The 11,293-nt window shown below is 34.4% G+C and overlaps 1 protein-coding gene across 1 annotated transcript; it reads right to left on the bottom strand.

Annotated features, from left to right (window-relative positions):
- Positions 1–892: 892 nt before the first annotated feature.
- On the bottom strand, positions 893–10,834 carry LOC106476476 (cAMP-specific 3',5'-cyclic phosphodiesterase-like). Its single transcript, XM_022380337.1, has 8 exons — positions 10,712–10,834; positions 10,197–10,290; positions 8,968–9,164; positions 6,248–6,346; positions 5,701–5,862; positions 4,089–4,188; positions 2,533–2,687; positions 893–1,081 (listed from the first exon to the last, which is right to left on the bottom strand). Exons 1-8 carry the CDS (start codon positions 10,811–10,813, stop codon positions 908–910), a joined length of 1,083 nt encoding a protein of 360 aa, XP_022236045.1. The 5' UTR covers positions 10,814–10,834; the 3' UTR covers positions 893–907.
- Between the last annotated feature and the right edge of the window lie 459 nt (positions 10,835–11,293).

Below are 11,293 nucleotides of genomic sequence, written 5' to 3'. Positions count from 1 at the left end.
TACATCTTCACCCACTTACAGTAAACACGTTGTTTGGTCTTAGATTAAATGTTACATCTTCACCCCTTACGGTAAACAGGTTGTTTGGTCTTAGATTAAATGATACATCTTCACCAACTTACAGTAAACACGTTGTTTGGTCTTAGATTAAATGATACATCTTCACCCACTTACAGTAAACACGTTGTTTGGTATTAGATTAAATGATACATCTTCACCCACTTACAGTAAACACGTTGTTTGGTCTTAGATTAAATGATACATCTTCACCCACTTACAGTAAACACGTTGTTTGGTCTTAGATTAAATGTTACATCTTCACCCACTTACAGTAAACAGGTTGTTTGGTATTAGATTAAATGTTACATCTTCACCCACTTACAGTAAACACGTTGTTTGGTCTTAGATTAAATGATACATCTTCAGCCACTTACCGTAAACACGTTGTTTGGTCTTATATTAAATGTTACATCTTCACCCACTTACGGTAAACACGTTGTTTGGTCTTAGATTAAATGATACATCTTCACCTACTTCCGGTAAACACGTTGTTTGGTCTTAGATTAAATGATACATCTTCACCTACTTCCGGTAAACACGTTGTTTGGTCTTAGATTAAATGATACATCTTCACCTACTTCCGGTAAACACGTTGTTTGGTCTTAGATTAAATGATACATCTTCACCCACTTCTGGACTCTCCAACCACCATTACTACATATGATGTAGATGTATGATAACAAGAGTGTGATAGTCAACATATTTTACTCAGGTGTATATTGCTTCATCTCCATACGACCTTCTTTGTTTTGCTCCTATTGATGTGTATTGGTTAATCCAGATCAAATAATAATAATACACGTGGTTTATACACGTGTTCACCTAAACTCAGTAACAGTTGAACTCGTTATTGATGGGTTAGTTTCTGAGATAACTCTATTAGTTTCGAAACTCTTACTTGAATTCTCTCTGTATAGTTGTCCAGTAAAAGAACTCCTGATCCTGCCACCTTCTTCGTTTCCACCATTGTCTTCAAGCCAGCTAATAAACTCATATGTTTGGACATGTCCGTTGCTAGAACCTGTACAGTAAATAGTTTTATTTCACTATATTAAAGTTCCTTGCATTAATCTTGTTTATTTGATATTCTACCGAGTTTTACCTTTACAATAGCATGTTTTTATTTTCATCTTAAGTTAATCTAACGTGTCTTACCTTTACACTAGCATGTTTTTATTTTCATCTTAAGTTAATCTAACGTGTCTTACCTTTACACTAGCATGTTTTTATTTCATCTTAAGTTAATCTAACGTTTCTTACCTTTTCACTAGCATATTTTATTTTCATCTTAAGTTAATCTAACGTGTCTTACCTTTTCCCTAGCGTGTTTTTATTTTCATCTTAAGTTAATCTAACGTGTCTTACTTTTTACTTGATCTATGCATATAATAATCCCACAGCTATACATGGAACGTATAGCGACACTAACACTAACAAAGATACTAATACTAACACTAATGTTAACACTAATAATAGCAATAACACTAATACTAACACCAACACTAATGTTAACACTAATACTAACAATAACACTAATACTGACACTAACACTGTTACAGTGATAACAAGTGAGTTTAACCACGTGCTCTCAACTACTTTGAAACAAATCACCATCTCAATGGAGTCTCACAACTCACCATGTCGATGGAAACACACAATTCACCATTACAATGGAAACACACAGCTCACCATGTCAATGGAAACACACAGCTCACCATGTCAATGGAAACACACAACTCACCATGTCGATGGAAACACACAATTCACCATGTCAATGGAAACACACAGCTCACCATGTCAATGGAAACACAAACTCACCATGTCAATGGAAACACACAACTCACCATGTCAATGGAAACATACAACTCACCATGTCAATGGAAACACACACAACTCACCATGTCAATGGAAACACACAACTCACCATGTCAATGGAAACACACAACTCATCATGTCAATGGAGTCACACAACTCACCATGTCAATGGAAACACACAACTCACCATGTCAATGGAAACACACAACTCACCATGTCAATGGAGTCACACAACTCACCATGTCAATGGAAACACACAATTCCCCATGTCAATGGAGTCACACAACTCACCATGTCAATGGAAACACACAACTCACCATGTCAATGGAAACACACAACTCACCATTACAGTGGAAACACACAACTCACTATGTCAATGGAAACACACAACTCACCATGTCAATAGAAACACACAACTCACCATGTCAATGGAAACACACAGCTCGCCATGTAAATGGAAACACACAACTCACCATTACAATGGAAACACACAACTCACCATGTCAATGGAAACACACAACTCACCATGTCAATGGAAACACACACAACTCACCATGTCAATGGAAACACACAACTCACCATGTAAATGGAAACACACAACTCACCATGTCAATGGAGTCACACAACTCACCATGTCAATAGAAACACACAACTCACCATGTCAATGGAAATCTTTCGAAGAGTTTGTCGTTGTTTGTTACTGAAGTTCACAAAAATGTTGCAACTTTCATCCTGAAGAATTTTAAAAGCCACAGCTAAAGAGTGGTTTTCAAGAACGGACTCGTCATTGTACATAATGGCCAGCTCAGAACCTACAAACAAGAACAGACTCGTCATTGTACATAATGAACAGTTCAGAACCTACAAACAAGAACAGACTCGTCATTGTATATAATGGACGGTTCAGAACCTACAAACAAGAACAGACTCGTCATTGTACATAATGTATAATTTAGAATCTACAAACAAGAACAGACTCGTCATTGTACATAATGAACAGTTCAGAACCTACAAACAAGAACAGACTCTTCATTGTACATAATAAACAGTTCCGAATCTACAAACAAGAACAGGCTCGTCATTGTATATAATGGACAGTTCAGAACCTACAGGCAAGAACAGACTCATCATTGTACATAATGGCCAGTTCAGAACCTACAAACAAGAAACAGGCGCGTCATTGTACATAATGAACAGTTCAGAACCTACAAGCAAGAAACAGGCTCATCATTGTACATAATGGCCAGCTCTGAACCTATAGACAAGAAACAGGCTCGTCATTGTACATAATGGCCAGTTCAGAACCTACAAACAAGAAACAGACTCATCATTATACATAATAAACAGTTCAGAATCTACAAACAAGAACAGACTCGTCATTGTATATAATGGCCAGTTCAGAACCAACAAACAAGCAGTGTTGAATAAGAAATATAATGTTGTGTTATTATTTCTAACTTGAAACATGACTTGTAAGTGAGTTAAATAAAAATCAATGATAATTAAAATCCTCGTGCTTATTCTGATTTAAGCCATAACACTTGTTGTACATTAGAATTTATATATCTATAAGTATAGCGCATATACTACTAATATGTCTGTCGTGTCCCGGTCGGTTTGATGAGCCTTGGTATTGAGTGAGAGGCATCGTCAACATAAGTATAGCAGATGTAGTGTGGTAGACATATTATAATATATTCTATTTTGCATTCATGGATAGCACGTTGCTGAAGAGGGACAGATGGTTTCTGGCACTTTTGTTCCAAAATTAGAAAGAATCCTAACACAAATTTGGAACTCTGTGGGGGAACCGAACGTTTTTCAGGTGTTGTACTACAAGTTTCGAAACCACTTTTTGGGTTTATACTGTCTAAAATCCTTTGCAGAGGTGTCCAGATATACTGGTTAGGGCAGTGTACAATAAAAAAAATGTTGTCTCAGTAAACAATTTATGGACTCTTTTGGAACATACGATGATAAGTCATGTTTTGAAATATAAACTACAAACTGTAACCTAATATGTTAGAAATAATTTATTTTTAAGGTCATTAACTAAAAAATAAAGGTGAAAACAAAATATGTTTTAATAAGGAATACTTTAGCAAAAATTACGTATTGGACTTTTTTTTATAAATGTAATTACACAGTTTAAGAATTTCCAAAACAAAAACAACTTAAAGTAGATATTTTAAAGTCAGAAACTTAATACTCACTAGAGTTCACTAAGTATTGGTTTGTAACGCCCGGATGATCAACGTCATGAATGGTTGCTGCAAATAAGGCAGCAAGTGTTTCCAGGTCTGTGAATACTGCCTGTAATGTGTAATGAAAACAACAGTGTGAGGGCAATGAACATTAAACAATGTGTCAAAGATCACACGTATCAGTAAGTTTCCAAATATTAAATTAATCTTTAATTCACGCTTCGCTTTATCATCTGACAAGTTTTCTAACTAGGCCTAAATGAGATGAAAAATTATCATTCAAGGACAAGAAAGATAGATACTACAAAAATACGTAAGCTAACGGTAAAAACTGACTAAAATTATGGTTGAGTAAATATCAAAATCCATTAGAGGAAACAGATATTAATAGACAAGATACGTGTTCGTATGAGGCTCAGTAATATGTAACATTTCCTATATATTCTCATGTGATACCCTAATTTTCTGCGTGAAGTGTAGCAATATAGATGTCTAATACAAAATCATGGAAAATACACTACATTTCCTGAAAACGTAAACGAAAGAAACTTTCTTAATTACTGAGGGTTAATCGCACTTTAAAAGAACAATGCTCAAGGGTTCACGCTACCATTAGGCCTACTTCCTACATTGTCGATCGTACTTAAGTTATTGGTCATAGTTTCGAGTTATAGTTAGGCCTACTTCCTACATTGTCGATCGTACTTAAGTTATTGGTCATAGTTTCGAGTTATAGTTAGGCCTTCTTCCTACATGGTCGATCCTACTTAATTTATTGGTCATAGTTTCGAGTTATAGTTAGGCCTACTTCCTACATCGTCGATCGTTCTTAAGTTATTGGTCATAGTTTCGAGTTATAGTTAGGCCTACTTTCTACATGGTCGATCCTACTTAATTTATTGCTCACAGTTTTGAGTTATAGTTAGACACTTTCTATTGTAACAAGCTTCTACATCAGACTATGATGTCAGTCTTAGATACAGTTTCAACTTTACGTAGACATCGACTTCTAAGACCATGGTTAAGCAAAAGCACATTAGAGGTACGTTGGAAGACTTGATAAGTATGTAGTTAAATTGATTTGCTGAGATTATAGTTACTTCAGTCATCTTTTTCATGACAACAGCCATGTTTTTGAGCCGTGACTGGAAAAGCCTGTGATCTTTTGGCATGTGAATTTTCGGCAACTTCAAATATTTGTTTGTTAGCCTATTAGAAATAACAGGAGATATATTCAGCCTCATTATGGCTTTTTGGATCAGAGGGTTCTCTTTCGTAACCATAACCTTCATATTCCAGATGAAGGCTTAGCTTTGGAATGGTTTAAGAGGAGGGATCGAAACCCATTGTTATCCTAAACGCTTTACTCTATGAGGTTTACCCCACCCCCTTCGAGACAATTTTGAAGCCTTTCTCACAGTCCTTGGGCTTTATTCAGATCGTTAAACAACGAGACTTAACGATTTCCTTATACAAGAATAGATCCGCAAAAAAACATGTCCATGTGTGACAATACTCTTGTCGGATACTCGTATACACAGCACAACATACTGACCGTTCTAATAAAGCAGATTAACCTCCGTATGCTAATAAAAAAAGTCAATAACATAATAAATCTTACATTAAGAGCAGGAGAAAGAAGGAGGACATATAATGACTGCGTGACATCAGCAGCATGGATACTGTTGTGGTAAGGAATCTTGAGGTAATGATCTTCTAATGTCATAAGGAAATTTACAGCTGTCGTACAGGATATGTTGAATGTCTTGAGAATCTCTCTGTCCTAGAACAGTAGTTAAGTAATACATGATTATCGTAAACACAACTACCCCACCTCTGTTCTAGAACAGTAGTTAAGTAATACATGATTATCGTAGACACAACTACCCCACCTCTGTTCTAGAACAGTAATTAAGTAATACATGATTATTGTAAACACAACTACCCCACCTCTGTTCTATAACAGTAGTTAAGTAATACATGATTATCGTAAACACAACTACCCCACCTCTGTTCTATAACAGTAGTTAAGTAATACATGATTATCGTAAACACAACTACCCCACCTCTGTTCTATAACAGTAGTTAAGTAATACAGGAGTACCCTGAACACACCTGAAAACACTTTATATAAATATTATAGTACCAACAAATTTGAGTATACTTACTCTCCATATTGTATAAGTGACCGCTGTGAGGGGTCTCATACTGGATAACTCCGCTATTCGGAAGATGTCAACACCCCATTTATCCACATGATCCAGCTCCTGTTATAAGACCAAACGAAACACCAAAATTAGTAGAAATAACACAAATCCAAAACATTTCTTTAAGAAAAACGTTTTTAGCATTGACCACTAGGAGCAGAAACATTTTAACCAATAAGATATATTAATTGACCAGCACATTATATATAAACGACCATCGGAGAATAATGTTAGTGGTGTAACGTAAAGGCATGAGACAATGGATAACACAAAACGTAACCAAAGTACCAGTTTACTGGTACAGATGCATGATGGTAACTCGTGAAAGTATTAAAAGAAGTAAAATTATTTAACACTAATTAATTAAAAACATACCAGTATGTAATCATAAATCATTAAACAATTAACAAAACATACAAAAATCCGACTAGTTTCAACTGGCCATTCTGTGGTCCTCAAGAGACGGAGCAAAATTGTTCTCAGCGTTTATAATGGTCCAGAGGGTTCAAAGTTCACTAACAGCAGTAGAGTGCAAAGCTTAATTTAAAAACGACTTTCAAATAGGGTTGAGTTTAAATCGTATTTCATTAACTTCTGTAGTTGTAAATGTTTCTCCAGGTTTTCGTGTTCGCGGAAGAAGTGTGGGTTCCATAATGAGTTTTTATTGATCGTAATTAATTTTTAGTTCGGTTGTGTGAACTTAATGCTGAACCTAATTTTTCAACTTCCTAGCGACGACAGTGCTCATCATGTTTCTTTACTCGGTTTGAAAGAGATCATTTTGTTTGACCAGTACAAGTACGAATACAAGACTAAGGAATAGAATAAATACCCTGTTTGTGAGCTTTTTTCTTATCTTCCTTTTGTTAAAGTTGTGTCAAATCTTGGCCACTGGCTTACAACTGGTTTGATTATATTCCGTTTTCAAACAGCTCCTGTTTTGTTTGATATCAAAGGGTGGGGGTTTCATTAGATATGGACCATCTACTAATCTATCTGCAATTATTTGATTCACTTTGTCACTAAGCCTTTTACTTTTATTGAACAAATTATATTCGGTTTTAAATCCTCAGGAAAGAGGACGTAGTTCAATTCATCATGAATGCCCTTTTCAAATGTCCAACATACACAAAGTGAGCTTTACATACGTCGATCTTCTGAGAATAAGGGTGTAGGTTTATCGTGTGAAAATAAGTGTATACGTTCTGGTTTCTTATAGAGTTCTGTGCATAACTTACCATCTGTTCAACATCGTGTAACTAAAACATCTAATAACGGTATCTGGTCAACATCGTGTAACTTAAACATCCAATAACGGAAACTGGTCAACATCGTGTAACTTAAACATCTAATAACGGTATCTGGTCAACATCGTGTAACTTAAACATCTAATAACGGTATCTAGTCAACATAGTATAACTAAAACATCTAATAACGGTATCTGGTCAACATCGTGTAACTTAAACATCTAATAACGGTATCTGGTCAACATCGTGTAACTTAAACATCTAATAACGGTATCTGGTCAACATCGTGTAACTTAAACATCTAATAACGGTATCTGGTCAACATCGTGTAACTTAAACATCTAATAACGGTATCTGGTCAACATCGTGTAACTTTTACGTGATGTTGACCAGATACCGTTATTAGTTATTCTAGTTACACCATGTTCACCAAATACTGTTATTAGACGTTTTAGTTATACTGTGTTGACCAGTTTCCGTTATTGCATGTTTTAATTACGTGATGTTGACCAGATACCATTATTAGTTATTTTAGTTACACTATGTTCTCCAGATACCGTTATTACACGTTTTAGTTATATTATGTTGACTAGATACCGTTATTAGATGTTTAAGTTACACGATGTTGACCAGATACCGTTATTAGATGTTTTTAAAACATGCAATAACGGTATCTGATGAACATGGTGTAACTAAAACATCTAATAATGGTATCTGGTCAACATAGCGTAACTAAAACATCTAATAATGGTATCTGGTCAACATCACGTAACTAAAACATCCAATAACGGAAACTGGTCAACATAGTATAACTAAAACATCTAATAACGGTATCTGGTCAACATCGTGTGAATAAAACATCTAATAACGGTATCTGGTCAACATCGTGTAACTAAAACATCTAGCAATGACATCTGGTCAATATAGTGTAACTAAAACATCTAGCAATGGCATCTGGTCAACATAGTGTAACTAAAACTTCTAATAACGGTATCTGGTCAACATCGTGTAACTAAAACATCTAGCAATGGCATCTGGTCAACATAGTGTAACTAAAACTTCTAATAACGGTATCTGGTCAACATCGTGTAACTAAAACATCTAGCAATGACATCTGGTCAATATAGTGTAACTAAAACACCGAGTAACGGTATCTGGTCAACATAGTGTAACTAAAACACCGAGTAACGCTATCTGGTCAACATAGTGTAACTAAAACACCGAGCAACGCTATCTGGTCGTTACATTCTAGTTGAATATGTCATCAACATGTCGTAAATATTTCACGTTTTTCATTCAGTTCTCTGAAGTCATCCATGTCACAAAGAAGATGGGACCGCGGATTGTTCATGTCGTGATCTTGTTGAAAAAGAAAAAAGTCCTGGACTGAAAATACGAGTTGCACTCTACGACTGTTAGTGACTATTAGCTCACCTTCCCCAGTTCCTCTTCTTTGGATGTTTCAACCCCATGTTTCGGAAGTTTGGAAAGACTGTTTGTGTGACACAAGCGTTTCTTTACTCCTGATATTTGTGACATCGTTTGGCCAGAATCGTGATGGTTGTTGTGTAGTTCTGGCGAGTGACCATCCTCAGGTCTATACATAGGAAAATCTAAGTCTTGTTGTTTCTCTGGAAAATAAAACGAGAGCATAATCAACTGAATGATAAGTTACTTGTTAAGTTATGTTATCAGTAGATCATAATAAGTTACTTGTTACAGACAACAGTAAAATATGTTATCAGTAGATTATAATAAGTTACCTGTTACAGTCAACAATGAAACATGTTATCAGTAGATTATAATAAGTTACCTGTTACAGTCAACAGTAAAATATGTTATCAGTAGATTATAATAAGTTACCTGTTACAGTCAACAATGAGACATGTTATCAGTAGATTATAATAAGTTACCTGTTACAGACAACAGTAAAATATGTTATCAGCAGATCATAATAAGTTACCTGTTACAGACAACAATGAGACATGTTATCAATAGAACAATAAGTTACCTGTTACAGTCAACAAGGAAATATGTTATCAGTAGAACAATAAGTTACCTGTTACAGACAACAATATGATTAATTCTTTCCTGAACTTCTGGGTAACACTTTAATTAAACCATGTAATTATTTGAATTGTTTCCTCAACTGAAGAGCAATAGTTCTAGATAACAGTTTAATTGTTTTGATTTGTTTATTTTAGCAATATAAGGCTATATAGTATTGTTTTGATTTGTATATTTTAACACCGTAACGTTATATAATATTGTTTTAATTTATTTATATAACAATGTAACGCTATATAACATTGTTTTAATTTGCTTGTTCTAACAGAGGAAAGTAATATAATATTGTATTAATTTGTCTGTTTTAACACGCTAATGATATTGTTTAGATCTGTTAAACTATTCACAAATTAACCATTAACTTTCCGTTACGAAGTTAGTCTTTTTCATTTAGTGTTCTGGAAGTTTTTCAAAAAAATCAGCTTTGGCAAGAAAATAAAATATATTTTTCAAGTTTTTAGTGACATAAGTTGGTTTTTCCAGAATAACTGGCGTACTACTCATAATCTGGCTAGAGCAAAAACCTCTCTCGGAGAAACAGTTATTGAGAAATGACTATGAAACTACATAATTACTTGATATTTTTATAAACTTACCGAAGAACGTAGTGCAGATAAATTCCGAGATCTGATGACCTGACTTCGACTCAGAAAAGTGGCTTGACAACTCTTTACTGAGCATACGTTTGAACTAAAAGATATAAGTTATTGATGACAACTCTTGACTGAGCATACGTTTGAACTAAAAGATATAAGTTATTGATGACAACTCTTGACTGAGCATACGTTTGAACTAAAAGATATAAGTTATTGATGACAACTCTTTACTCAGGATACGTTTGAACTAAAAGATATAAGTTATTGATGACAACTCTTTACTCAGGATACGTTTGAACTAAAAGATATAAGTTATTGATGACAACTCTTTACTGAGCATACGTTTGAACTAAAAGATATAAGTTATTGATGTATATGTCTGTTGGAGACGTGTGTTCCAATAAGGTATGTAATATACATTATCCAGTCCCAACATTATCCAGTCCATATTACATACCTTACTGGAACCCACGTCTCCAACACACATGTGGGACTGGATAATGTATATTACATACCTTACTGGAAGCCATGTCTCCAACAGACCGGTGAGACTGGATAGTTTCCAGCTGGTCAAGGCACCAGTCCAGCTCGTCCAGTGTCTCCATTGCCAGCTGCATGTGCTGCGCATCTAACAGAATGTTTTCTGTGAAAACAAAACAAAAAACGAACGTTTTTCACTTTATATAAAATAATAGAAGTTATTAAGTTTCTAATAGAAGTGATTATGTTTTAATAGAAGTGATTATGTTTTTAATAGAAGTGATTATGTTTTTAATAGAACTGATTATGTTTCTAGTAGAAGTGATTAAGTTTCTAATAGAAGTTATTAAGTTTTTAATAGAAGTGATTATGTTTCTAATAGAAGTGATTATGTTTTTAATAGAAGTGATTATGTTTTAATAGAAGTGATTATGTTTCTAATAGAAGTGATTAAGTTTCTAATAGAAGTCTATTAAAAACATAATAACTTCTATTAAAACATAATCAAGTGATTATGTTTTTAATAGAACTGATTATGTTTCTAGTAGAAGTGATTAAGTTTCTAATAGAAGTTATTAAGTTTTTAATAGAAGTGATTATGTTTTCTAATAGAAGTG

This window comes from Limulus polyphemus, unplaced genomic scaffold, assembly GCF_000517525.1.
Source record: "Limulus polyphemus unplaced genomic scaffold, Limulus_polyphemus-2.1.2 Scaffold10675, whole genome shotgun sequence".
Lineage (NCBI taxonomy): Eukaryota > Metazoa > Arthropoda > Merostomata > Xiphosura > Limulidae > Limulus > Limulus polyphemus.
The sequence above is the reverse complement of the archived record's forward strand: the minus strand, read 5'-3'. Positions and strand labels throughout refer to the sequence as shown.

Coding starts and splice junctions, on each gene's coding strand:
- LOC106476476 (XM_022380337.1), bottom strand. CDS start 10,813: ATGCAGCTGGCAATGGAGACACTGGACGAGCTGGACTGGTGCCTTGAC. Junction 2,688..4,088: donor CCAATACTTAGTGAACTCTA/GTGAGTATTAAG, acceptor TCTTGTTTGTAG/GTTCTGAGCTGGCCATTATG. Junction 1,082..2,532: donor GAAAGATTTCCATTGACATG/GTGAGTTGTGTG, acceptor TTTACTGTACAG/GTTCTAGCAACGGACATGTC.